Source organism: Leucopleurus acutus (genome assembly GCF_964270905.1).
Source record: "Leucopleurus acutus genome assembly, chromosome: 1".
Taxonomy (NCBI): domain Eukaryota; kingdom Metazoa; phylum Chordata; class Mammalia; order Artiodactyla; family Delphinidae; genus Leucopleurus; species Leucopleurus acutus.
The window spans coordinates 47,456,149-47,483,319 of record NC_139142.1 but is presented as its reverse complement, the minus strand read 5'-3'; the positions used below and the strand labels follow the sequence as shown (position 1 = coordinate 47,483,319).

The following is a 27,171-nucleotide window of genomic DNA, read 5'->3' as shown; positions in this document are numbered from 1 at the left end:
CTTCTTATTCTAGCAAAGAGAGGTTTGTAGATTATTTTAAATTTTCTGTGCAGACCTCCAAATTTTTCTTCAACTGTCTTTTCTACCCTCTTGACTCAGTAGTATGTGTTTTCCTTTTCAGGGCTGACCTGCCTCACCTAGAGCCTTCTTTAGCAATTGAACTCTCCTTTCCTCACTCCCACTCTCCTCTATTTACCATTTCACCCCCTCTAGTTCATTTTCGATCAGCAGATTATTAAATCAGAAACTGTGAAAATCTGAGATTTTACCCTACTTGAAAGCTGACAGGTTAGCCTGCCACAGTTTTATAATACATATACCAACAGAAAACAGAAGACCCATGGGTCAGAGAAAAAGACCATTTATTACTCATGGCAAAAAAACAAAAAGCAACCAAAGCAATATTTTGAATCAAGCGCCCAAGCCCAATTCCTGTAAGGCAACACAATGAGAGCCAGATGTTACCTGTGTATGCAGCAAGGTGTGTTACAGGAGAGAAACCCCAAAATGAGGAAGACAGACAGACCTTATCTTTACTCTGGAATGTAAGCAAATCTTCATGAAGGAGAGAGAGGAAGACTTTACTCCCCTGGAATATCTCCAGGGAGGGAAATGTTCTCTATATTATACCAATCAGGAGACAGATCTTCCCTCTGACCCTAAGGTAGACACTATCTCTAATTTTCAAGGATGTTTGCTGTGCAAACCCCTTGCATAGTAGAAAACCTGGCATGTAGAAACCTGCAATATTCCAATACATGATTTCTAATACAAATTTTCCTTTTCTTATCTCCTATCTTCAAATATATCTCATATAATCTGTGCTCACTGCCTTTGTCATCTTAATTCCTTGCATTTTTTCCTGTCATTCCGCTGAAAACTATTCTCTTCAAGATACCTCAATCAAATGGTTGTTTCTTAATTATTCTTGACTTTTTGCCGAATTTAACAATGGCTGAACTTTCTTCCTTTCACCTCTAAAGTACTCCACTGCTGTGACTAGTCTGATTCTTAAGTCTGTGTCCTTTGGTCATCTTTCTTTTCTTCACTTTTTGGGCTTTTTCATTTTGACTAATAAATGTGAACATATCACAGGTTGATTTCTCATTCTACATTTGCTCCCTCAAATATATTCTACTTTGAGTTGCAGCTGTCACCTCTGTAGGTGATTGTGATTTACTTCTTATATTCCAAAACTCATCTGCCATCTCTATTTCTGCCTATATCTAATAAATTTTAAAACTAAGAATCAATTCTATGACCTGACTTTTTAAAATTGTTGTCAGTGAGACTTTCATTCTATCAGTTCTTTAGATTCAAAACCTGAGAATGAGATTGCATGGACTCACTCAAATGCAACAGTCTTTTAACTGGAATTCTTTATGCCATTCTAATCCATTGTCTACACTGTCACCTAAGAAATCACCTGAGCATAAAATCATATTACAGAGTTGGTGGGAGTTAAGGTCTAATCCTTTGACATTTTTATACAGGGTCTCCGTGATTGGACGACTGCTTCCCCCTTCAGTTTCTGCTTGTGCTGTATTTCCCATACTCACCCACACCACCACATGCCAGAGTACTTGCTTTGACCTAAATTCACTGCTCATCTATTCAAACATTTTCTGAACCTACTGTGAACCAGGTATCATGCTGGGCACTGGGGCTATACATATGAGTAAGTTACGTCTCTCTTAAGAGGGGAATAAAAATGTAAACAAATGCCATAAAGTATGATTTGTAATGCAGGGAGACAGAGTGGTTTCCCTCTTCCTAAGGCACTTAAGGTGACAACATAAAAAATGACAAAGAGTAAGGTATTGAAGGATGAGTTGGAATTTGCTCTATGACCATGAAATCATATTTCAGGTGAAGTAAAAGCGTGTACAGAGGCACAGAGATGTGAAATTAAACCCCTTATTTGAAAGTTGTAAATAATTCAGAATGAGCAGACCATAAGATTGAAGATGGGGATAAAAGGATATAATGATGGGAAGGTGGAACTAAGTGATAAAAGACCTTTTCTGTATCAAAGGAGTATGGGCTTTTTCCTGGAGTAGTATGATCAGATTTACTTTTTTAAAAGAAGGTGTTCCATCATAGTAATAATTTATTCAGGCAAGAATGATTGATAGATGCTAAAACTAGTGTATGGAAGTTTGACAAATAAAAGATATTTACTAGTCTCTGAATACCTCTCCACATGATACTCATTACAGTGGGAAAAACAGTAACTTAACCATGGAGAAACCTGGTAGATACCATCTTAACCAATGATCAAAGTTAACCTCACAGTAATGGGACAAATCAACATCATGAACCTCATGATATAATGCACTGAGAAGAATGCAGCACCGTCATTTCTGTGGTATTCCTACCAAAGCGCAAATTCTGAATCTAATCATGAGGAAATATCTGATAAACCCAGTGAGAAGCATTCTACAAAATCACTGGTCTGAACTCTTTAAAACTGAATATCATGAAAGACAAAGGGGGAAAATGACAATTAAGGAATTAAGTATACATGAAATCTATGTGTAATGTATAATCTTGGAGTTTTCCCTCCCATAAATAGCATTTTGGGGACCAAATGGCAAAATCTGAGTAAGGTCTGCAGATTAGATAATAGTATTTTATCAGTATCAATTTTATGATTTTTTTAATCATACTGGTTATATAAGAGAATTTCTTTTTTAAGGAAGTATACATTGAAATATTTAGAGGTAAAGGGGCATCACATATGCAACTTACTCTCAAATGATTTTTTAAATCATATATAGAACATGTTCACGTATAGGACATGTTTATAGCAGCATTATTCACAGTATCCAAAAGGTAGAAGCTGCTCAGGTGAACATCAGTGGATGAATGTTTAAACAAAATTTGATATATACATAAAATGGAATATTATTCAGCCTTAAAAGGAAGGAAATTCTGACACATCTACATGTGTGATGTCATGGATGAACCTTGAAGACATTATGCTGAGTGAAGAAAGCCAGTCACAAAAGGACAAATATTGTATAATTTCCCTTATATGAGGTACCTAGAGTAGCCAAATTCATAGAGACAGAAATTAGAATGGTGGTTGCCAGAGGCTGGAGGGGAGAGGAATAAGGAGTTATTGTTAGATGGATACAGAGTTTCAATTTGGGAGGATGAAAAAGTTTTGGAGATGGGTGGTGGTGATGGTTGCACAACAATGTGAATGTACTCAGTGCAGTGAAACTGTACACTTAAAAACTGGTTAAATTGTAGTTTTATGTCATATATATTTTAGTACAACTTTTAGGTAAAAATAAAACATGTAGAGAGGTGAGAATAAAGGAAAAATAGCAAAATGAATAGTTATCTTCTAAAGATACAGATGGAGTTAAGAATGGAAGCAGAGAGACCAATTAAAAGGCTATATAGTAGTAAAGACAAAGAAAACAGATGTATCTGAGGATGATTTAAGTGGTACAATTTGAGATTAAGAGGGTAGTATTTTAAAATCATCTATCACATCTAGCTTGTTAACCAAAATACAATAGATATGAGTAGACGCACAGGCTGCTATCTCTGCCTGAGCCTTTACCTGTCTAACACTCATTTATCCTTCATAACTTGACTCAAATGTGACTTCTCTAAGTCCTGCCTACCTGACCCTTTACACAGTCTCTCCTCTTTCCCCTTACCTCTCACCATTTCCTGCACTGAATTAGTCTATCCCCCTTCTTAGCTGTTGTGGTAGCATCTTTTGCATTGATGACATAATGTTTCAAAATAGTTGGTTTATCTCTTTCTTTCATATACTGAGCTCCTTGAGGGCAGAACCAGTTACTGTATGTATGAATCCATGGTACCCTTCATAGTGTGTGCTCAGTAACTGTTTGAATGGAATCAGTAAGTTATTGAGTACTTACACTGTTTTCCTTTATAATGTTCTGTACTTGCCTCTTTCTTTCCAGGCCCCCCCACCCCGCGCTCAAAGTTCTTACTCTATTTCAGTAGTCTTGTAATTAGTCTTTCTACTTCTAGTCTGAAGTTTCTCTGCAGTTGCCTTACGTTGATGCCAGATTAATGAAATTCTGTGATTTGGAGTGCTTACATAAAAACCCTCCATATCTTCCCATTATCTAAATAATAAAGTCCATATTCACCAGTTAGGAATTGAGACCTTCCACAGTATGTTTTCAGAAGTTACCATGTTTATTTCAAATTCTACTTAACCTACCTGATTAACTTTATTCATCAAATATTTGAGAACCTGCCTTTTGCAAGGCTTTATGAAGAAAGTAAGTTCCCTAAATATGATCTCATCTTTGTGTTCATTTTTTGTTCCCTTCTTTCTTTTTACTATTTTATTTCATCTTAGGGGTAAATAATATTGGGAGAACACTCACCCATATTCATATTTAAAAGTAAGTCGTTCCATTTTAAGACAAAACATGAGTGATATAATGAAGTTTAGAATAGGTGGCAAGCCATCCTTCCCATTGTCTGGCTTATTTGCAAAACAGAAACAGACTCACAGACTTAGAGAAAGAACTTATGGTTACCAAGGGGAAGGGTAGCAGGGAGTGATAGTTAGGGAGTTTGGGATTGACATGTACACACTGCTATATTTAAAATGGATAACCAACAAGGACCTACTGTATAGCACAGGGAACTCTGATTGATATTCTGTAATTATCTAAATGGGAAAAGAATTTGAAAAAGAATAGATACATGTAAATGTATAACTGAATCACTTTGCTGTACACCTGAAACTAACACAACATTGTTAATCAGCTATACTCCAATGTAAAAAATAAGTTCAATAAATGTTTAAACTGAATTAATTCTGTTTAAAAATGTAGAAATTTAAGATTATACCATAGAAAGTTATTAATTTATTGTATTAAACCTTTGGAAATCTGCCTATGTTTTCTCCAGCGTAGTTCAACTGTTAACTTTTGAGTTTTACTTGCTATCTATTATTATTTGTTGTATCACTTTGAAACACAAAATCAAAACAAATTTAAGAATACTATATTACATGTGTTTTCAAAACTTTCTTTCTGTACTCTCTTTATAGGTTATATGTAAAGTCAGATGTGCAACTGAACTTGACAAACACAAGTAAGTTTCATGAGTAGCAAGATCTATATTTTTTTTCACAGTACAGTTCCCAAGGTAGAAGGGCTTTGTAGTTGAGGATGCCTTAGCAGTTTTATAGAAGATCAAGTAGTTAGATTAGTTCATAGGAAGTGAATTGAGTAATCTGGTCATTCCCTTTCAGCAGTATTGCTGCCAAACACCTTTTTTTGCTGCTCTGTCACTGGCCTACTTCAGATGTCAGATGTTTTAGGACTGTTTCATAGGGTCCACAAATACTCAAGATAGATTATGCTGTTTAGAGTAAGAATATATAGTACAGTTCCATGAAATAAGTAATATTTCAGTACTGATTCACCTCAGAAATGAGATTGCTAAACCTGGGAATCAGAAGCCTTGGGTTTCAGACCAATTCTCCCACAAACTTGCCAGCTATGCAACTCATCTAACCTCTTGGTACTTTGTTTCCTAAACTACTATAATCCCCTGGATGCATGGATAATTTCAAGGTCCATTTTGGGTTTCAAAGTATATAATTATTATTTTTATTGTTTAATCTGAGAGAATATTAAGATCTAAACTTCTCAAACTAAAATCTTTGTACTTTGCATGTATACTTAATAAAGATTGCTTGTTACAGATTACACATTACCTTCAATTTTTCCTTGTGTAAATTACTCCCAAAGGCAAACAGCATTTTATGATTCCCACTATTGAAAGTGACCAAAATGGAAGATATTAGAATGGCAAATAAATTTCTAGATCATGTTAATTTGGGGTATAAATGTATTTGAACTAGGATTACTTTCATACAGGAAGCTGTTCCAGCTACTTGATACAGACAGCCACACCTTACCTGAAGAGTTTAAAAATTAGAAGTGGTCCAATTTTTTTTAGGGGGAAGTGGTTAAGCATTTTACTTTGGGAGTAGTTCTGTACGCATAGTAAATATTTAACTTTATAAGAAGATGAGGTACTGATGAGTGTGTGAAACTCTACGTATATTGTCCCTGTGTTCCTCTTTAGTTTTGTTTGAAAGAAATGTTTGCTATAGATAATCAGATGTTCATAAAACTGAACATTGTTTAAAACACATTTCCCTTACCTCTTAAAGTTAATATTAGTGATCAATTTAAATTTATATACTGTATATTAATTTTCCAAGCAAATTATAAAAACCTGATAATTCTTAGAATGGAAAGGTCAATGAAAATGTGCTCAGCAGTTACGAAAATGAAAAATTCAGGATTACTTGAATTAATGTTAAAATAGTCCAATATTATTCTTCCTGGTAGAGACAACTGAATTCAAGTCCACATGAGATTATTTTTAAATTAGTGCTTTAGAATCTCATGCCATTTTTAAATGGCTTAGATACTAATTTCATAATGGCAAAAATATCCCAAGTAACTCTGAGTAGTTATTAAATTTGTATTAAATTACAAGCAGTTTAAGCTGAAGGAATTATTGTACTTAAAGTACACACTAATTCAGTATTAAGTTTAATTTCTCATTAGTTTTATAAACATCTAATAAACTCATTTTTTTCTTTCAGAATTCTGTTGCATTTGGGCTTTATATTGGCAAGTCTTCTCTTTTTAGTGGTGAACTTGACTTGTGCAATGCTAGTCCACGGAGATGTCCCAGAAAATCAGTTGAAATGGACTGTGTTTGTTCGAGCATTAATTAACGATAGCCTGTTTATTCTTTGTGCCATCTCTTTAGTTAGTTACATATGCAAAATTACAAAAATGTCATCAGCAAATGTCTACCTCGAATCAAAGGTAAGTATATTTCTTAAATTTATACTTGAAAATCTAACTTCAAATCTTCATTCTATGAACCATATTTTAATGGAAATTTTATAATTCTTCAGAAAGCATTCTGAGTGCCAGGTACATTTTTGAGCATGAAAGAATGATCACAAGAAATTAAAAGGTATTCAAAACTGAGCCCTTACTAAACAATGTTTTTTTTAAAGAAGAAGCTCATCATGAGCATATTGTATTTTCTATGACTTATATCCTCTACCCTGGAGGCTAATTAAATGATAGAAACCAGAATTTATACAGATGTATCACAAATAGTCTAATATACAAAGCCATACTAACAACTGAAGATTTCATCAGTAAGGGTGACAGTATTGCCATTAAACAAATTTACCGCATCATGTCTATTCATATTTGGGTTAGCAATGTTAAGGTGTCATATTGGTAAAGGGGTGTTTATTTGTATAAAGGTTTAGAAAATGTTACTTCACCCCATAATATGAAGTCCCTATGACATTTGAAACAGCTAGTCGTGTAACTAAATTTATAAATGCCTTGCTTCTCCCTTTCCTTATACTTCGGGTCAGTAAACAAAAACCAGTGTTAACCTATTAACAGAAAACCATGAATGTTTCTACTGTTGTTGACTGACAATGTGGTTGAGTGATGAATCAGTGTCCCAGTGTATGTATGGCATTGGATGTGGGGCATAGATGTATGGATATTGGCTCATAGCCCATCGCAGGCTGAGTTCCTCATCTATGCTTCCAGAGTGGTGTTGGGCTCGTTGGGCTTATGCATACATACAAGCTTGCTTTAATGTGGCATCATTGCCTATTCACTGAAGATAAACAAGATAGTGTCTTAAACAGAACAGTCTTCTGAAATATTTTTAGACTTCTATATTGTTATTATCCTTAATATAGTCCTACTAAAGTTAATTAAATGCATGGTAATTAACTTGTCCTTTAAGTTTACGTGGAGATGTTACCTTTATTTTTTAAACATATATCAGTAGAAATATAAATATAGAAATAAAAATAGAAATAGAAGAGAGAGAGAGAGACAGATAGACAGACAGACTCACTTTCAACCCATTAATCTCACCCGGAAAATTATTTTATTCAACTTCTAAACTTTTACTTCCTAAAAGTTAAATATTTTAGCTAACTCTGGCTTCAGTTTCAGTGTTAAGAATAATACACTCACTGTTGTTGTGGTGCATAACCTTTTGGTGTAGCAACAGCATCTTTTCCTAGTGTGATAACATCGCCATAGAATCCATACCTCTTGTTGTCTAGTGATAAAGCATACACAGATATGGTTGAATTTAAAGAGCTTCTTTTCTGAATACCTAGCAACTTTCTAAGTTTGGTTTTACTCACTCTGATATAGAAAATTCTCTGAATAGAGTTAAGTTGCCAGTCTCAGGAGGGAAGTTCATCTGATAACTCCTCCAGAATTATTTCAAATACCTTTCCCTCGCTATCATATGAAAGATATTAAATTTAAAAGGTACATGCATTCAGAATTCTCTAGGAACACTACAGAGAAACATGTTCCAATACACACCTATAAAGGTAAATATAATATGAGATATTCGATTATTTTTATTCTATGTTCTGTAGTTCTTGGTCTTCCTAATTAGGGTATAAACTTCTTTATTCAAATAGTACGTCATCTTGCTTTCATATTCTCTTTGTAAAATCACTAGGCTCATTTTTGTGTTTTGACTTCTATAACAACATATAGTCATGGCCATTTCTTTTATTCCATCAACAAATGTCTGTTGAGCATTTATATCCTCCACTTTCAAACTGACCTTGTTTCTGGCTGTCTCTCAGAGAGTTTCCTTAAAGTTCAGACTTCAGTCTGTTTTTCTCTTTATTCTTCCTTCCTTCTTCTACATATTTGGTGATAATGGGATCCTCCATGATTTGTCTCAACCAGTCTTACCTACCTTATTTCTAAATGGCACACAGTATGCTTCCCTGTCTGTATATCCTTAGGCCGTTTCATCTTCCAGGAATGTTTTTCCCTCCCAGTGCTCTATTCCTGTTTGTCCTTATCTTACCCAACTTTAAAGGCATAACTCTAATGTTACCCCTTTTTATGACCTCAATTTGGTCCCTTCTCCTCCATCTCCAGAATAAAATTTAGAAATAACTCTCTATCTGAATTCTTTTAAATTTAATTTTATTCTTTTAGCAACTAGACCAGTGCTGTGATTTGGTTCTTTTTCAAAGTAGCAACTCTAACTTGCGTTTTAAATATTAGTTATTGTCAATTTGAATAGTTTATTTCTGCTCTTTCATTTTTTAATTTTTGTTCCTTTGTTCCATATCTGTGTTCTTATATAGATGCTTAATTTATTATTTTGTAAACTAATAAAGGTATTAAGAGCAATATGTTTTCTCAAGTACTGCCTTGGCAACTTTCCATAATATCGCTATATTATAGCAACATTCTTATTTAACAAAAACAAAGAAAATTTTTCCGTTTGGATTCCAGCCATGTCTCAAATACTACATATTTACACATCAGTGCGAATTACACATTATCTCTACATATAGATAGATACTATCTTTACACTCCCTTTGGTGGAAAGTCTAAAATTCAGATATCTGTCCTCTTCAGGCCCCCAACCTCCATAAGAAATTATCAGTTTTACCCTCTGCTTGATTGTCCATGCATACGAATGTGGCCTACTAAACAATGTAGAATTTCTGTACTCCAGGTTCTTGTTAGAAAAAATTTACTATCAACTGTTAAATTCAAAGGCTTAATTGCTGGAAAAATTACCTGAAGTATGTACAGTCTGTCCATTTCCCTGTCTATTCCATATCTTCTCCTCTGCCCAATCCAGTTCATTATAGAGTTGTATTCTGAGACTGCATTGTACCCTGGATAGAATTGTCTTTCCCAACATATACTGTGACATTATGCTTTGGCCTACGTCAAGAAATATGTATTGAAATTCTTGTAAGAAACATTTATCTTAAAGTCTCTACTGTATTATGTTGTTAAGAATATTGTCCATACAATCAGTGTTCCCTAGAAAAGATCTTTTCCTCCAATTCAGTACTAGGTAAAACATTATTGATTAAATTCTTCTTTTCCCTGGCTACTATGTTGTTCAGAAACAAATATGTGACTCACCTTTATATCAATCGTAGATGACCTTATGATACTCATTTTTGTTTCTGGGTCTACCTCTAGTTTCATCTCACTTTCTTACCCCCACCCCCGCACATTCCTATGTTTACTTTTTATTCTGTGTGTATCTCTGTAACTACTTCAAATTCTCTTTTGCAATGAGGGTGATATAAATGAAAAATGGGATTGGATATACTTTGGGATATGTTTATATCTCTTTTTCAGGTATATTGATTTTTTAATTAATATGAAAAGACCTTAGTGAGAGACAGTATATCATAGTGATTAAGAGCTGGAAACCTGGGATCAGATAGATAATGATCTAAATAAATACCATCTCTCCTGCTCATTGGCTGTATGACATTGCACAAGTAACAGTACATCTAAGCGTCACTCTCCTGATCTGTAAAATGGAAATAATGACAGTATTGATCTCATAGACTGTTTGAGGGTAAAAGTAGTACCTACCTTATAAAGATGTTATAAGAATTAAATTAAAATGCATATAAAGTATTTAGTATAATACCTCGCACTTGGGAATGCGCTAACTTACAAATGTTAGCCATTATTATCCTAATGTGTACTAAGGGATGGTAATGTAGCTTCAGGAAGTTCTTGAATACCTGAAATTTTTGGCAAATTGTATCTGGAGACAGATCCTATATATGTAATCAAATTCTCAAAAGGAACGGTGTAAAAGAATAAGGATTACCTGAAGAACAGGATCTCTCTTTTAAATAATTTATTGTAATTTTATTTGACTCTATTTATATCCCATCCCACACAGATTTTGTAAGGATTGAAGTCTCTGATAGATTACATTTCATTGTTTAACTCATTTTTCTTAGAAATTTTTGGAACATGTATTGTTAAAATTATGTAATGGCTTTTTTATTTGATTTTTTTTCTTTTCTTGATATTAGCTTTTAAGTTTTTGTCTGTTGCTTACATTTCAAGTATGTCTCATTAACTTTAAACAAAATATTTTAGAGTTTTTTTTATATAAACTCTTTATAGTGTAAACAAATAGTTTATATTTATTGATATGATTGTTGGTATTGGTCCTTTTCTCCCATTAAGGTTTTTTATTGCTGTTTGCTTTGCCTTTATTTGTATGATCTCTGTGGTATATTTGAAATTATTTACTTTTATCAGAATTATAACTTTTAACATTAAAATGCATACAATAAAATTATTTTTATTCTAATATTCCTTTCCATTTTAGAAAAAAATAAGCATATTTATAAGAATATAGGAGACATATCATTTTTAATGGAAAAAATAACCGATTGGCACAAAAAGGTATAAACCGATGGTAGATGCTTAGTCCCTATAATGGCAAGTTGGAATTATCTACATGAAAGACCACTCAAAGGTGGGGTGGGAATAAAAGTTAAGCTTTCAGCCTTACATCTCTGGTCAAGGACACATACAATTTTATACCTGCATAAGAGTGTAAAAAGAATCATTATCTGACTCAAGGTCAGCTTATCTCCCTGCCCAGTTAGCCATTTACAAATAATGCATTTTCTCTCTCTCTCCCGAATGTCTAACAGTTTTAATTACTATGCAAACCTTTCTGTCCCATGTTCACTCAATCCTTGAGCCATATTAATTAATGTATTAGGATGGAGGCATCATTAGCATCTTGCAGAGACACAGTAACATTCAGCTAAACAACATTTCTGATCTTTCATGCAGACCAGCTGATCCTATAAGACTAAAGAAGGAGTGTATGGTAATTTAGGCCATAATTAAAGAAATAGGCTAAAATGCCATTAATGTCTCACTTCCACCACCCTGAAATATGACTTCACCAGAATTTGGTGAGGATGGTGGTAAAAAAAAAATAGAGGCTGCATCATCCTCTGTAATAGGAATTATTGCCACCTTCCCAATATTCTGTTATAATTTCTCTCCTGAGTCACTGGGATTTTCTTTATCTATCTTAAGCTGTGGTACGTCTTTAATTTACTGCTTTCATTCCTCCAGTTCTTATACTCCAAGTCTTATTTCCTATTCTGTTCTACTCTGCTGCTGAGCCAACCCTCCACACACTTATCCCATTTGAAAAATCCCTGCTTACAACCCTGGGTTTATATCTTTTACCTACTCCTAAGCTCAAGTAGCTTTCCCTTGTACTTCTAGACTCCTTTACTAGACCAGCCAGCATTTTCAGAATTTTTTATTTTTCCATGGTCATAAGGTCCATCCACTAAAAGCCATCTATTCTGTAATGGTAGGGTCATAGGAGCCAGAGATCTAATTTCATTGTGTCTTAGCACAGTGAAACTCTTTTGGAGACTGTTTTAGGCCATATAATTATCAAAATACATTTTAAAATTTACTAATTGAGACTACCTTATTTTCTTATTTTTCATTCTAATTTCAAAATGGAAGTAGCGTTTGTGAGATGAATTCAAAAACTATGTGCAGGGTTCTACTTCTGGTATTGGCTGAGTAGCTTCCATTGGACCCAACCTTCTACAGAAAGCAAAGATAAATTCTGGACAAAATATAAAAAGCACTGAAGGCACTGGAGAGCAACCCCTTAGAAGAAGGAACCGACACAGTGAGTTTCCTATTTTTTACAGCTTCTAGCCTGAGGGAAAGTCCCATCCATGGGGCAGCCAAAACTTGAAGAGAAACCTTCCATTTTACTTGCTTGAAGAATCATAGGACAAAATTCAAGAAACTATTCCAGATGGAAAATGAGTGGGAGATCTCGAGAAGAAGATAGCCAGATAGAGGAAGCTCCAAATTCTGATTATGAACTCTGCCAAATTTTTATCCGATACCTGAACTAAGCATGTGCAGGACATACTCCAAGCAGCAGCACAGTTAAGGATAAAGAAATTGAACTTGAGATTTCAGCTGCTATCCATTCATGGGAGATAGTTTGGGATTTGAGTCTAGCCAGGTTAATTATTTGCTAAAAATAAATTTTAAAAAAAATTTAAGGGAAAAAAAGAAAAATCAATACTTTTCAGAGGACTATAACAGCATCCAGACTCTAAAACATGGCACTCACAATGTCCAAAACACAATCCAAGGTCTCTAGATATATGAAGAAACAGGAAAAATTTAACTCATACTCAAGAACAAAAATCAAAACTCAAAAAGCAATCATTGGTGGCACAGATGACCCAGATGTTGGATTTATCAGACAAAGATTTTATAATATGCTCAAGGATGTGAAGGAAAATATACTTGAATGAATGAATAAATAAGAAATCTCAGAGAAATAGAAACTATTTTTAAAAACTACCAGAAATTTTAGAATTAAAAAATACAATATTTAAATAGTCACTAGCTGTGCTTAGCAGCAGATTGGAGATGAAAGAAGAGTCAATGAACTTAAATCAACAGAAATTATCCAATCTGAAGGACAGAGGATATTGGGGGTAAAGATGATAATAAAATGAACAGAGCCTCAGGGCCAAATTATGTATAATTGGAATTCCCAAAGGAAAAGAGGGAGAAAATGAGATTGGAAAAAAATATTTGAAGAAATATGACCTAAATTTTCCAGTTTTGATGAAAGACATAAATTTATAGTTTCATGAAGCTCAACTAAGCCCAATCAGGATAAATATATAGAAAATCTTACCTAAGTTCATTGTACTCAAAGTGCTTAAAACCAAAAAGAAAAAGAAAATTTTGAGAGCAAAGAAAAATGACATATACATAAGGGAACATTGATTCAAATGATCACTCACTTCTCATCAGATATAATGGAGCCAGAAAACTTGGTAACAATGTCTTTGAAATGCTGAAGGAAAAATGCTGTCAACTCTGAAATCTACATCAAGTGAAAATATTCATAAAGAATGATGAAGAAATAAAAAACATCTTCAGATAAAAGAAAACTAAGAGGGTTCATTATCGACAGACCTATACTACAAGAAATGCTAAGGAAATTCTCAGACTGATGGGAAATAAAATCGGCTTGGATTTTAGCTCTTCAGGAAGGAATGAAGAACACAAGAAATAATAAATATGTGGGTAAATATAATTTCTTAATTTCTTTAAAATAAATGTGACTGTGCAAAGCAAAAATTATAACATGTGAGGCTTACATATGTAGATATAATACATAATTCTCTATATAGTATATATAACAACTATAGCACTGTAGCATCAAGGACAGGGCCTATATGGTTGCAATTCTCACATTTTACATCAGTGGTATGATATTAACTATTGCTTAGACTATGAAAAGTTAAGGATATATATTATAATCCCTAGAGCAGTGATTCTCAAACTTTTTGGTCTCAAGCTCCCATTACACTCCTAAGAATTATTGAGGACCCCAAAGAGCTTTTGTTTATGTAGATTATATCTACCTATATATACATTTTAGAAAAAAAAATTGAGAAATTTTAAAAATATTCATTTATTGATTTAAAATGCCAATAATAAATCCATTATATGTTAACACGAATAACATTTTATGCTAAATAATTATATTTTCCAAAACAAAAATAAATAGCAAGAAGATTGACATTGTTATACATTTTGCAAATCTCTTTAATGTCTGACATAATAGAAGACAGCTGGATTTTCATGTCTGCTTCTGCATTCAATCTGTTGTGATATGTTGTTTAGGTTGAAGTATATGAAGAAAATCCATCCTCACAAATATATGTAGTTGGAAAATGGAGGAGAATTTTAATAGCCTTTTCAGATAATTGTGGATATTCTTCTCTAATACTACACCAAAACTCTGAAGTGGAGGTTTCTTAAAGGTTAGTTGCCGTGTGGAATCTAAAATGATATTAGTGAACTTTCTGTACTCTCCATTGGTCTATCTTGCACTTTGAATGAGTTTGTAACATCATGCATTGATCATTAGAAAAGAGTGGTCACAGATCTTCAAAATGTTGATACATTTCATTAGACAATAACCTAAATCACATTTGTTAATATCACCAGCAATCTCATTAGAAGAGTATTTAAGTTTTGGGAAGCTGCCAGTCTTACAGTGGATACAAACGCTTACAAGTTTTCAAAAATTCTGATTTTCACTTGAAAGTTCATATTTCATCATTGGCCATAAATACTGTCAGATGTTTTCTTTGACATGACAGGCTCATTTCATTTATTTTTCAAAAAATATATGCCCATTAACCAAGTCTGAATAACCATTGTTTGTCTGCCATAGTTGTCTGTTAAGTAGAAAATGGGATTTCATGAAAAAAGTGGTTAGTTCAGCTCACAAGTCAAGTAATCACATAAGTGCTTCTCCTCAAGAATGCTTCAGGATGCGGCAGAATTTCTTTAAGTGTGTGTCTTATTTCATCACACAGAATATTAAATAGACACGTACTCTAGGGTCAATATTTAATAAATATTTTCACTGCTTCATCAATGATATTCTTTTTTTCTTTCTTTTCTTTTTTTTTTTTTTGTCTGCATTGGGTCTTCATTGCTGCGCGTGGGCTTTCTCTAGTTGCAGAGAGCAGGGGCTACTCTTTGTTGCAGTGCACAGGCTTCTCATTGCAGTGGCTTCTCTTGCTGCGGTGCACAGGATCTAGGTGCGCAGGCTTCAGTGGTTGCAGCACTCGGGCTCAGTAGTTGTGGCTCACGGGCTCTAGGGTGAGCAGGCTTCAGTAGTTGTGGCTCACAGGCCTAGTTGTTCCACAGCATGTGGGATCTTCCTGGAACAGGGATCAAACCCGTGTCCCCTGCATTGGCAGGTGGATTCTTAACCGCTGTACCACCAGGGAAGTCCCTTCATCAAGGAGATTCTTAAGTGAAGCTTTCTTTTTTAACTGGGAGTGCATAATAGTGAAGAATACAATACAGTTTGGTGACACTGCATTGATTTGTGCTAAGACCGAAAGTTTTACCCACCATTGCTTTTGTACCATTAGTGAGATTATCAGTACAATTGGCCCAGGATAAACAATCAGAAGAATTTTCAACACTTTGAATATTTCAGTACTACTTGTGTTTCTTCTCAGGCATTGACATAAAAGAATGCCCTCTTGGATGATTAGTTGCTACTGAATGAATATAAACAAAATGCTGAATGAATTTTGAATATAAAAAAATTATGAATATAATTGATGAATATAAACAAAATTAGTCCTTCTATATCAGATTAATATATTTGTAAGGCAAAAATACAAGTCTATTGACAAGACGTTAAATCACTATGTTTTCAGCTAAATCTTTGAATCAGTGAATTTCTATCTTGGAAAATGACAGTGCCATAATTTCTTTTATGGACTTTTCATCCAGCAGGCATTCAGCAATATTAACTGTACAAGGCTTTACTAGTCTCTCAGCTACTATGAGTGCTTCGCCAGCCAATGCAATATAGTAATTTAGCCTGTAAAATGCCTGAGTGGCTTTTTAATTTCTAGTTTGGAAAGTAATAAAAACAATTTGTGATGTTTAAAGTGCTCACCACACCTGCATTTAAAATTTCAATTCCTTGTGCTTGAAACTCTGAATGATTGGTCTCAAAATGATGCTGCAGCTTAACTTGGACATAATGTTCTGTCACAGCAGACACAATAAGGTAAATTATTAACGTGTATAAAACCTATTGAAAGTTAGTTTTCATTGCACTTCATCTGATAAAACAAAACAAGAAATCAGTTTCACCCAATTACTTTGATGTAGATTTCTTTCTTCATTGAACCAGAGAATTCTAACACTTTCATCTTTCTCAGCATCTTAGAGGTAAACAAAGAAGCTGTATGTAGAGAAAAATATTTTTTATTGTGACAAAATATACGTAACATAAAATTTACCATTTTAACCAGTTTTAAATGTACAGTTCAGTGGCATTAAGTACATTCACACTGTTGTGCAACCATCACCACTATCCATCTCCAGAACATCTTCATCATCCCATACTGAAACTTTGTACCAATGAAACAGTAAGTCCCCAATCCTCAGCCAATAATCCATTCTTAAATATGAAAAAAATTATAAATTTTTCATCTTAGAGTAAAATTTTTAATTTCTAAAATAGTTTAATATTAAATTAAAATTTTTTAAGTGTTTGAAAGAAATTCTTAAATATTACAAAACAAATCTGTAAATTGTACATATTCTTGTTGTGCTGCCATGTAGATACAAGGAAAATTTTAGGATTTCAAAATAACTACTTGTTTGGTAATAATGAAGTTTTATCAGATATAGCAGTTATAACCAAAGAAAACTAACAAGAACCCAGTAAAGGTACAGAGAACAAGCTGAGTTAATCTCTGAAAATGCATATATTTATACCCTAATTCTATTATATCAGGAATCTAGAAAACACAAGAACACACATGTACACAGAGTGTTGAAACCATCATATATCATAGAGCCACTGGGAAACTCTGCTGTATATACAAAAGAGAATGAGAATATAATAGGCAAATAACATCTTATTACTCTTTTTTATAATCATTTTGATTTTGATCTTTAAGGTCCCTGGACCACACTTTAGGAACTGTTGCCCTAGAACAACCACTTAAGGCAAAAAGCAAAACAAAACAAAACAAAGAAATAGAAAAGTATAGTTAAAAGTTCAATGGATAAATTAAAATGGAGTTCTAAAAAATATTCAGTTAACCCACAAGAATGCAGAAAATGATGGATAGAGGAACAACAAATAAACAATGTCAACAACAAAGCACAAGAAGGGCAAACAGAAAGAAAATAGTAAAATGTAAGACCTAAATCTAAACATATCACTAATTATATTAAATGTTAATGGAGTAAACACTCCTGTTAAAATGTAGAGACTCAAAATGAATTTCTAAAAAAACAAGACCCATCTATACTCTGGCTTCTGGAATGCACTTTAAATAAATATAAAGACAGATAATAAGTTAAAAATAATTAGATGGAAACTAATATACTATTCATTCAGTAAGTATTAGAAGGCACTTTAATATCAGATAAAAGAGACTTCAAGACAAAGGGTATTACCAGATATAAAAAGGTAAGCAAAGAATATTACCAAATATAAAGAGGTACATTTCATCAGAAAGACATAAAAATCATAAATGTGTACATGAAGCCAAATAGTAGGAATAAAGAGGGGAAAAAAGACTTACCAAATAGTAAGAAAAAAAGGGGGAAAAATCTCTACAATCATAGATGGCGATTTTAATGCCCCATACTCAGAAGTTGATAAAAGAAAAAATCAGTAGACATAGAAAATCTGAACAACACTATCAACACCTCTGAGCCAACTGACTCCCAATAACTGGAGAATATATATTCCTTTCAGTTGATCATGGAAGTGGTCATCAAAATAAACCATACAGTGGACCATAAGACAGGTATCAATCAAAGAATGAAAAGGACTGGAATCAAAGAATGTAGTCTGGCCACAATGCAATTAAGTATCAATAACAACATGATATCTTAAAAATCCAAATATTTAGAAATTATGCAACATAATTACAAATAACCCATAGGAAAAAGAAGAAATCACAAGGGAAATTAGAAAATATTTCAAACTGAAGAATAGTGAAAAACAATATACCAATATTTGTGGGATGCAGCTAAAATAATGCTTGAAGAGAAAAATACAGCTTTAAATGCTATATTAGAAAAGGAGAAAGATATAAAATCAGTGACCTAAGGTTTCACCTTAGAAAAAGCTGGGGGAAACTATGAAAAAGTTTTTTGTTTTTTGTTTTTAAGTAAGCCCAAAGTAAGTAGAAGAACTGAAATAATAAAGGTAAAAATAGAAATCAGTGAAACAGAAAATAAACTATAGAGAAATTAAAGCCAAAAGTTAATTCTTCTAATAGGTCAACAAATTTGATGCACCAAAAAAGGCAGAGTGAAAATACAAATTGCCAATACCATGAATAAAAGAGGGACAATCACAGTAGATCTTATAGACATTAAAAGAAAAATGAGGGAATATTATGAGCAACTCCTTGTGGATAAATTTGACAACTTAGATGAAATGGACAAATAAAAAAAATACAACATAACAAAATTAATTAAAGATAAAATACCAAATATAAATAGCCCCATATTTATGAAAGAAATTGAATTTGTTATCAGAAATTTCTCCCAAAACTCCAAACCTAGATGGTCTCACTGGTTAATTTTATCAAATATTTAAAGAAGAAATAACACCAATAGTAAACAAACTCTTTTGAAAATAGAGGAGAAAGGAACACTTCCTAACATGTTTTATGAGAACAGCATTACTCTGATACCAAAACTTGACAAAGACATTATTAAACAAATAAAAATTAGGGGCTTCCCTGGTGGCGCAGTGGTTGGGAGTCCGCCTGCCGATGCAAGGTCACGGGTTCGTGCCCCGGTCAGGGAAGATCCCACATGCCGCGGAGCGGCTGGGCCCGTGAGCCATGGCCACTGAGCCTGCGCGTCCGGAGCCTGTGCTCCGCAGCGGGAGAGGCCGCAACAGTGAGAGGCCTGCGTACCGCAAAAAAAAAAAAATTAAAAATAGATAAATAAATAAAAATTATACACTAGTACCTCTTATACTTAGAGATACAGAATCTAAGCAACATATAAAAAGGATAATACATCATGACTAAAAAGAGTTTATCCCAGGAATGCAACATTGGTTTAACATTTGAAAATCAGTCACTGTAATTCACTACATTGAGAGAACAAAGGAGAAAAACCAAATAATCATTTGAATAGATGTAGAAAAAACATTTGACAAAATTCAACACCGTGAATTTTAAATTCATCATTTAAAATAACATGATTAAAAATTTAATAACATGAATAAAATTCATGATTTAAAAATAACAACAATGAAATGTTCAGCCAATAGAGAATAGAAGGAATGTTCCTCAATCTGATAAAGGAGGTCTGTAAAAAACCTGCAATCAGTGTCATACTTAAAGTATTGAATGTTTTGCCCCTAAGGTTGGGAACAAAGCAAGGATGCCCACTCTCACCATTTCTAGTCAATATTCTAATAAAACAAAAACAAAAAGGTATGAAATTGGAAATTAAGAAGTAAAACTGTCTCTAATTGCAGATAACATGATTGTTTATGTAAAGCATCCTAAGGAATCTACTAAACAGCTACTAGCAAATTCTCAGAAAATTACATTGTATTTTCATATATACCAGGAGCAATCATTTAGAAAATGAAATTCAAAAAGCAATTCTATAACATTAATAGCATAAAAAAACAAAATACTTAGGAATAAATTTTGCAAAAAACAAGCAATACCTCTATACTAAAAACTATAAAATAATACTGAGAGAAATTAAAAAGACATAAATCAATGAAGACCATTGTTCATGGATTGGAAGATGCAGTATTTTTAAGATAGCAATTCTCCCCAAAATGATCTATAGATTCAATGCAATCCCAATCATAATACTACCTTGAGGTTTTAAAAAATAGAAATTGACAAGTTTATTCTAAAATTTATATGGAAATAAAAAGGACCCAAAATACTTAAAAAGTAGCACTTTCCAGTAGAACTTTCTGCGATGATGAAAATATTCTATATCTGCACTGTTCAGTATGTGACTGCTGAGCACTCGAAAGAGGGCTAGTCCGAAAGAAACCGATCTTTTAATTTAATTTAGTTTAAATGTAAATATGTAAGTACTCACATGTGGCTAATGGCTATTATATTGAACAGTGCAGAAGGTAACTGAAAAAGAAGAGGACTTAGACTACGTGACTTTGAAACTTAGTATAAAGCTACAGTAATTAAGACAGTGTGTTACTGGCATAAAACAGATCAATGAAACAGAATAGAGAGCCTGGAAACAATCCACACTTATATAGTCTTTGATTTTTGACAAAGAAGCTAAAGCAATTCAAAGGGAAAGGAAGTCTTTTTAGCTAGTAGTGCTGGAAGAACTGGTTATCCACATGAAATAAAATGAAACTTTAGTTCCATCTCATATTATACACACACACACAAATTCAAAATGGATCACAAACTTAAATATAACTGAAAAAATTCTAAAGCTTTTAAAACCAAACACAGGAGACTCTCTTCACAATTTGGGTATAGGCAAAGGTCTCTTAGGCAGGTCATTGAAAGTAATCACAAGAGAATAAATTCATAAACTAGACTTAATTAAAATTTAAAATTTCCCATCAAAAGACAAGACTAAGAAAATGCAAAGGCAAGCCACAGACTTCAAGAAAATATTTGCAATACATACATCTGATAAGGAACTCATTTCCAGCATACATAGAGACCACCTACAACTCAATAATTTTCAAAAAGACAACCCAATTTAAAAATGGTCAAAGATATGAACAGACTTTTCACAAAGAAGATATACAAATGGCCAATAAGCACAATATCATTAGTCACCCGGGGAAATGCAAATTAAAACCAAAATATCCACCAGCATGGCTAAAATGAAAAAGATTGACAATCCCAAATGTTGTCTAGGAATTGGAACAACTGGAACTCCCATACTCTGTTGGAAGTACATCCATTTTGGAAAAATATCTGGCAGTTTCTTATACAGCTGAACTTATACCTACCATATACCAGCAATTCCACTGTTAGATATTTACCTAAAAGAAGTGAAAGCAGCGTATGTCCAGAAAAAGATTTGAATAAGAACGTTCAGAAACAGTCCATCAACAGAAAAAATGGATAAACAAATTCTCACGTAAACAAACTCATGTAATTATACAGTGGAATTAGTGTGGCTAACTGTCCTAGTTTACCTGGAACTGAGAAGTTTTGGGGGACGTGGACTTTCAGTCTAAAACTAGGAAACTTTTTTTTTAATAGGAAACTTATGAGCAAACCAGGAATTGGTCACCCTAATAGTCCACCTCAGCAATACAAACACCTAACTACTGGTACATCCAACAACATGGATGAATCTCAAAACATTATGCTAAGTGAATGATACCTACACAAGGAGTTCATATCCTATGATTCCATTTATGTGAAGTTCTAGAGTAGGCAGAACTAAGTTGTGGTAAAAGACAAAAGCAGGAGAGTATTTGCGCTGGGGAGTTGGCTGATGGGGAAGGGATGTGAGGGAACGTTCGGGAGTGATGGTAATGTTCTCTATTTGTATACACATTTGTCAAAACTCAATGAATGGTAAGTTGAGGTTTCTGCATATCTGCATCTAAAAATACCTGTAAACAAATACTGAACTCTAGTTAATGATATGCATGCTGGAGTGAGGTCTAACTCTTCTTTACTTGTCAAGTGTGGAATTTCTAAAAATGTGGTATGTAGATGTCAGAGGTGGAGGAAGGGAGAATCATTCCTTGAGGGTTGCTCCTGAGTGGAATTGTTTGTCATGACTTTTCAGTTTAGGAAGTTTCTTTAACTTTTCGAGAGCACTTTCCAGGTGGCTGAATCCTTATCTTTTGTTTTATAATCCTGTATTTTGTGAGAAGGATCTTATTTTGTTTTCTAAATCGGTGGGCTTCTTTCTCTGTTATATGTATGTAATTTGACTGCGATTTTATTAATTGCTTTGATATTATTCTTTGCTCTTTTCTCATACTTTTGTAGTTTTTATAGTATTTACAAGTATAAGCAGAGTATCTCCATATTATAAGATGTATTTTTAGCAGTCACTTTATATCTCAAAGCAGTGACTGTAAATTTACTTATGGTTATATTAAAGGACAGTAACGCTTACAGCATTCTAACTTTTCTTGCTACCTAACTTTTCTTTAATAATATAGTACTTTTAAAATGGAAACTGGATTGCTTTTAGATCAGCTTTTTATTAACAACATTTTTGGGGGGATTCACAAAAATAAAAATGTACATTGTAGAAAATTTTAGCCTTGATTAAAAAATTTAATCTTGCTAGAATTTTATTTATTTTCACACATCCTTTTTGCTATGGTAGTAGGTCAGCTCAGAGAAGGTACTCTTCTGCTATTTCAACATCTTTCAAGATATATTTCATCTTTTAGTTTGCTTTCTTCTCATATACCTCTAAAATGTGTTGTTCTTGTAAGGAAATCAGCTATAATAATGGTTCTCAATCCTACCAAACCCAGTGACCCCTTCTAATAACATTTTAATAACCTATTTCTATCTGAAATTAATAGATTGTTTAACATAACTACACACACAACTTCAAATGTTCAGTGCAATTGCCCTAACTGTAATATAAAGAGGAAATAAAAGGAAAGTGATTAATAAATATTTCAGTATGTAAATTTGGGGTGATGTAGTAGTCAGATGCTTGTATCTATACATAGAAATTGTGACTGAGACAGCTATAAATGCACACTGTTACAGGTGTGTTGCTTTGATGCTTTACATACCACAAGCAGTATTGTTGTCAGTTTCATGCCTTTCTGAAATAGTTGACCATTCTTGATAAAGTTCTGAACAAAAAACGAAGGACAAATTTCCCTCAATTTACAGTATTTGGGGAAATGGTGAAAGGCTTAGTAATGAAATATTTTGGATTTGAAAATGCATTTGGGTGCCTGCATCATTTTTTCATCAACATAACAGCATCAATAGAGGAATAACATCAACTAACAGAATCTAATAGAACAAAGCAAATAGCACAGGAGTTGTATTTCTATTTTAATTTTTCATCTTACTGGAAATTAAGTGTGTCAAATGGACTAATGCTTTTATTTCCCATTCTTTTCTCATTATGACAAAACTACCTCTCTGATTAACATCAATTAAAGCTCAGATCTTTTGCCAAGTTGTTTATTCCTATACCACTTAAGGTAACCTTGGCAGAAAAAAATTTTCCTCCAGCTGCCACTGGGCAAGTTGGCAAAGAACTTATTTGTATTAACAGGGTAGTTTAAACACAAGTGGTTCTAAAAATAGGAATTGTAAAGCAAGATAATCAAGAGTTTATTTCAACTGGTGCTCACTCAGTGTTTTCTAGGAGTGCATTGCAAGAGGTGACTATATTGTATATGGATGAATGGCCTGTCATGACAAATGTGCAGGGTTTCATGATGATGAATTTTTTTTCTTTTAGGGTATGTCTCTGTGCCAGACTGTTGTCGTAGGCTCTGTAGTCATTCTTCTCTACTCTTCAAGAGCATGTTATAATTTGGTGGTGATCACCATATCTCAGGATACATTAGAAAGTCCATTTAATTATGGCTGGGATAATCTTTCAGATAAGGTAAGTACCTAGCATGTATTGCCAATCTAAGTGTATGATAATGAAGTTAGCCTGACTAGGAGAACGTTTTAAGTGTTTGACTTACAAACACTTTTATGGAATCTCTAGCTACTATCAGTAATCATACTTAAAAGTTCTATGTTTAAAAATCCTCATTTATATGTGGCACTTGAAATCATTCTTCAGAGAGAACTTCTCTCAAAGTAGTATTTTCTTTTCTTTTTGTTAATAATACTAACAGTGCCTTAAATCTATTGGTCATAAACCTATTTTACTAGTTTTTAAAGGATAGTATTTAAATATCTCTAGATAAATTGGTTACCTGTCATTAGCTAATGAATATGGTTATATATTTAATTTGTTAGGATGAAATTAATTCTCTCTTACCCAAGAGCTACATATAACCTAAATATTTGGTTCAGTTTTAGATGTATGACTTATGAAAATCTGGCATTATCAGTCTTGATAATGGGAGAGCATTCGTAGTTCCTTGGATGTCCAGGTGTTTTCTGTAGTGATTCCTGGTGTCCTAGCTATGCATATTTGACTTCCCAGCATTCTCCATCCTTTACCTAGAAGTACATTTTGACATGGGTACATGTCATATCTTTATTTATACTAATTTAACTTTGTACTGAATTTAAGGCATTGTGGGATACTATTTTATCTGAATTTCAGTTACCTTTCTAAGAAGGAATTTTCACGTGTGGTTCCATGTAGCAGATTCCCTTCACTCCTTTTCCCATTTCTCTCTTCCCACATCTATTAGAATAGAAACAAATCCAACATGGAGTTTAAGCCCAAAAGCATGTTTTTAAGTAGCAACAGAGCTGAGCGACTTGCATGTTACATTTCTCTACAGGTATAACTCACGGTAAGTGTAACTATTTTGCCTTTGGAGCAGCTGGAACCAGTAGTCTCTTTTATAATTCTCCTTAGACTATGGGGCCTAAACTGTTTACCCCATTACCCATGTATTTAAAATATTTTCATAAATTGATGTATTGAAAAAGTTAGTACCTCTTTATTCTACTTAATAGCAAAGCATTTTTATGACCTTTAAAGGGTAAATATCACTATATGAGAAACCATAAAATATAGAAAATTAATTTAGAGTTTTATGTGCTTGTAAGTTGATGTTTTAACTTACCCTACCTGAAGCAAGTTGATTGTGGAGGGTGATTTCTTACACATAAAGCAGATTTTAAAATTGCTCTGCTATATTCTATTTACAGGCTCATGTAAAAGACATAAGTGGAGAAGAGTATATAGTATTTGGAATGGTCCTCTTTCTGTGGGAACATGTGCCAGCATGGTCGGTGGTACTGTTTTTCCGGGCACAGAGATTAAACCAGAACTTGGTATGATGTCATAATACTACCTAATGTTTGTTCTCCTTATTTTAAAAAATAATGGAACATTTATATTGATTTTCTATTTTTGGCAAAGACTAAAAAGCATTATAGATCCAGGCCTCCTTTCCTAGTTGAAAAGTAAATCTTCTTATGCTATCTAATACTTTGTTCACAGGCACCTGCTGGCATGATAAATAGTCACAGTTACAGTTCCAGAGCATACTTCTTTGACAATCCAAGACGATATGATAGTGATGATGACTTGCCAAGACTGGGAAGTTCAAGAGAAGGAAGGTAGATGTACTGAATTAGTACTGACATAGATTCAAGAGAACAAATCTAAGCTTTAACCCAGATATGAAAAGGGTGATTTGCTGATATATGTCAATAAATAAGATCATTTAACATTGGAGCTTAGAACAGTAGATGTTAAACCCATGATGGGACCTGTACGATAAAGAATTATCATCTGATTCTAAGCCCATATATTACCTTTATTTGAGAAATGCCTTTGGGGGTAAAATGGTACCATTTCATTGCAGGATTCCTTGTTAGTTCAGAGCTGATGGGGGTTGGTGAGCAGGGAAGAAATACTATTATAGTGATTTTATATGTTTCCATATCTAGTCTGCTGTTCAAAATCCACAGAGAAACCCTAGATAAACTCTTGCAAAGCTTAGTGCCATAAAAAATCTTCATGTGCCCTACTTGTTCCAAAATCTTTGCAAGTCCATACCATTAGCTATGTGGCAGTGCAAAGAGAAAGCCTTAATGCACACCTTAATGCTTTGAGTTTGATGTAAAAGTTTGATGTAAAGCCTTAATGCTTTGAGTTTGATGTAGCATTTTCTATAATCCTTACTTCATCTGGACAAGTTACTTAACCTCAGTTTTTTTAGTCTGCTTTCATCTGTTAGATAGGGATTATAATAGAACCTATCTGATAGGATGGTTGTAAAGATTAAATGAGTGTGTGTGTGTGTAAACATACTGTACATATGTATGTATATTCACATATATATACACACACACAAACATGTCTTAGAATAGAACCTACTACATAATAAGCACTATATTGTTATTATTATTATCTGATAATCAAGTTCTACTAGTTTTGAGTGGTATTAATTCATTATTTTCTAATATGTGATATAGAATCAAGGATATTAGATAAAAGTCATTGAATTTTGTAGAGAACCATTATGTTATTTAGCAAAGAACATATTTCAATATATTCGATACTAACTGTATTATAAAATTCATTGAAAACTAAAAATGCCAACATGACTTATTACATCCTGATCACAGTCCTTTGGCTTTTTTGCCCTTTTTTGTTGCAGTTTATCAAATTCACAAGGTTTGGGCTGGTATGGCACCATGACTGGGTGTGGCAGCAACAGTTACACAGTCTCTCCCCACCTGAATGGACCTATGACAGATACTGCTCCTTTGCTCTTTACTTGTAGTAATTTAGATATGAACAATCACCATAGCTTATATGTAACACCACAAAACTGATGGCATTACCAAGTCGTGATTCTTCAATCGTTTTCCATGAATGTGTATATCCTGTGTGTTTAAATTCCATCTACATAAACATTCCATTATCTGTTGCAACCGAAAACAAAGCCTGGAAATGTGGCCGTGTCCAGTGGGGGACACGGCTGTTACTTTTGACCTCGTCCTGGTAACGTGAAGTGCAGTGGAAAGTTTGGAGCGGGAGAAAAGAGGGA

The 27,171-nt window shown here is 33.5% G+C and overlaps 1 protein-coding gene across 1 annotated transcript in view; it reads left to right on the top strand.

Moving 5' to 3' along the window:
• GPR137C (G protein-coupled receptor 137C) overlaps positions 1–26,956 on the top strand; it is a gene marked incomplete at both ends in the record, with an annotated part of 52,408 nt that extends 25,452 nt beyond the window's left edge. Inside the window, 9 exon segments of the mRNA XM_082837994.1 lie at positions 5,060–5,103; positions 6,635–6,863; positions 12,599–12,607; positions 12,609–12,678; positions 12,681–12,715; positions 23,934–24,083; positions 25,319–25,444; positions 25,614–25,732; positions 26,779–26,956. Of these exon segments, the coding sequence (XP_082694120.1) occupies positions 5,060–5,103; positions 6,635–6,863; positions 12,599–12,607; positions 12,609–12,678; positions 12,681–12,715; positions 23,934–24,083; positions 25,319–25,444; positions 25,614–25,732; positions 26,779–26,956 (960 nt within the window).
• Positions 26,957–27,171: the final 215 nt, after the last annotated feature.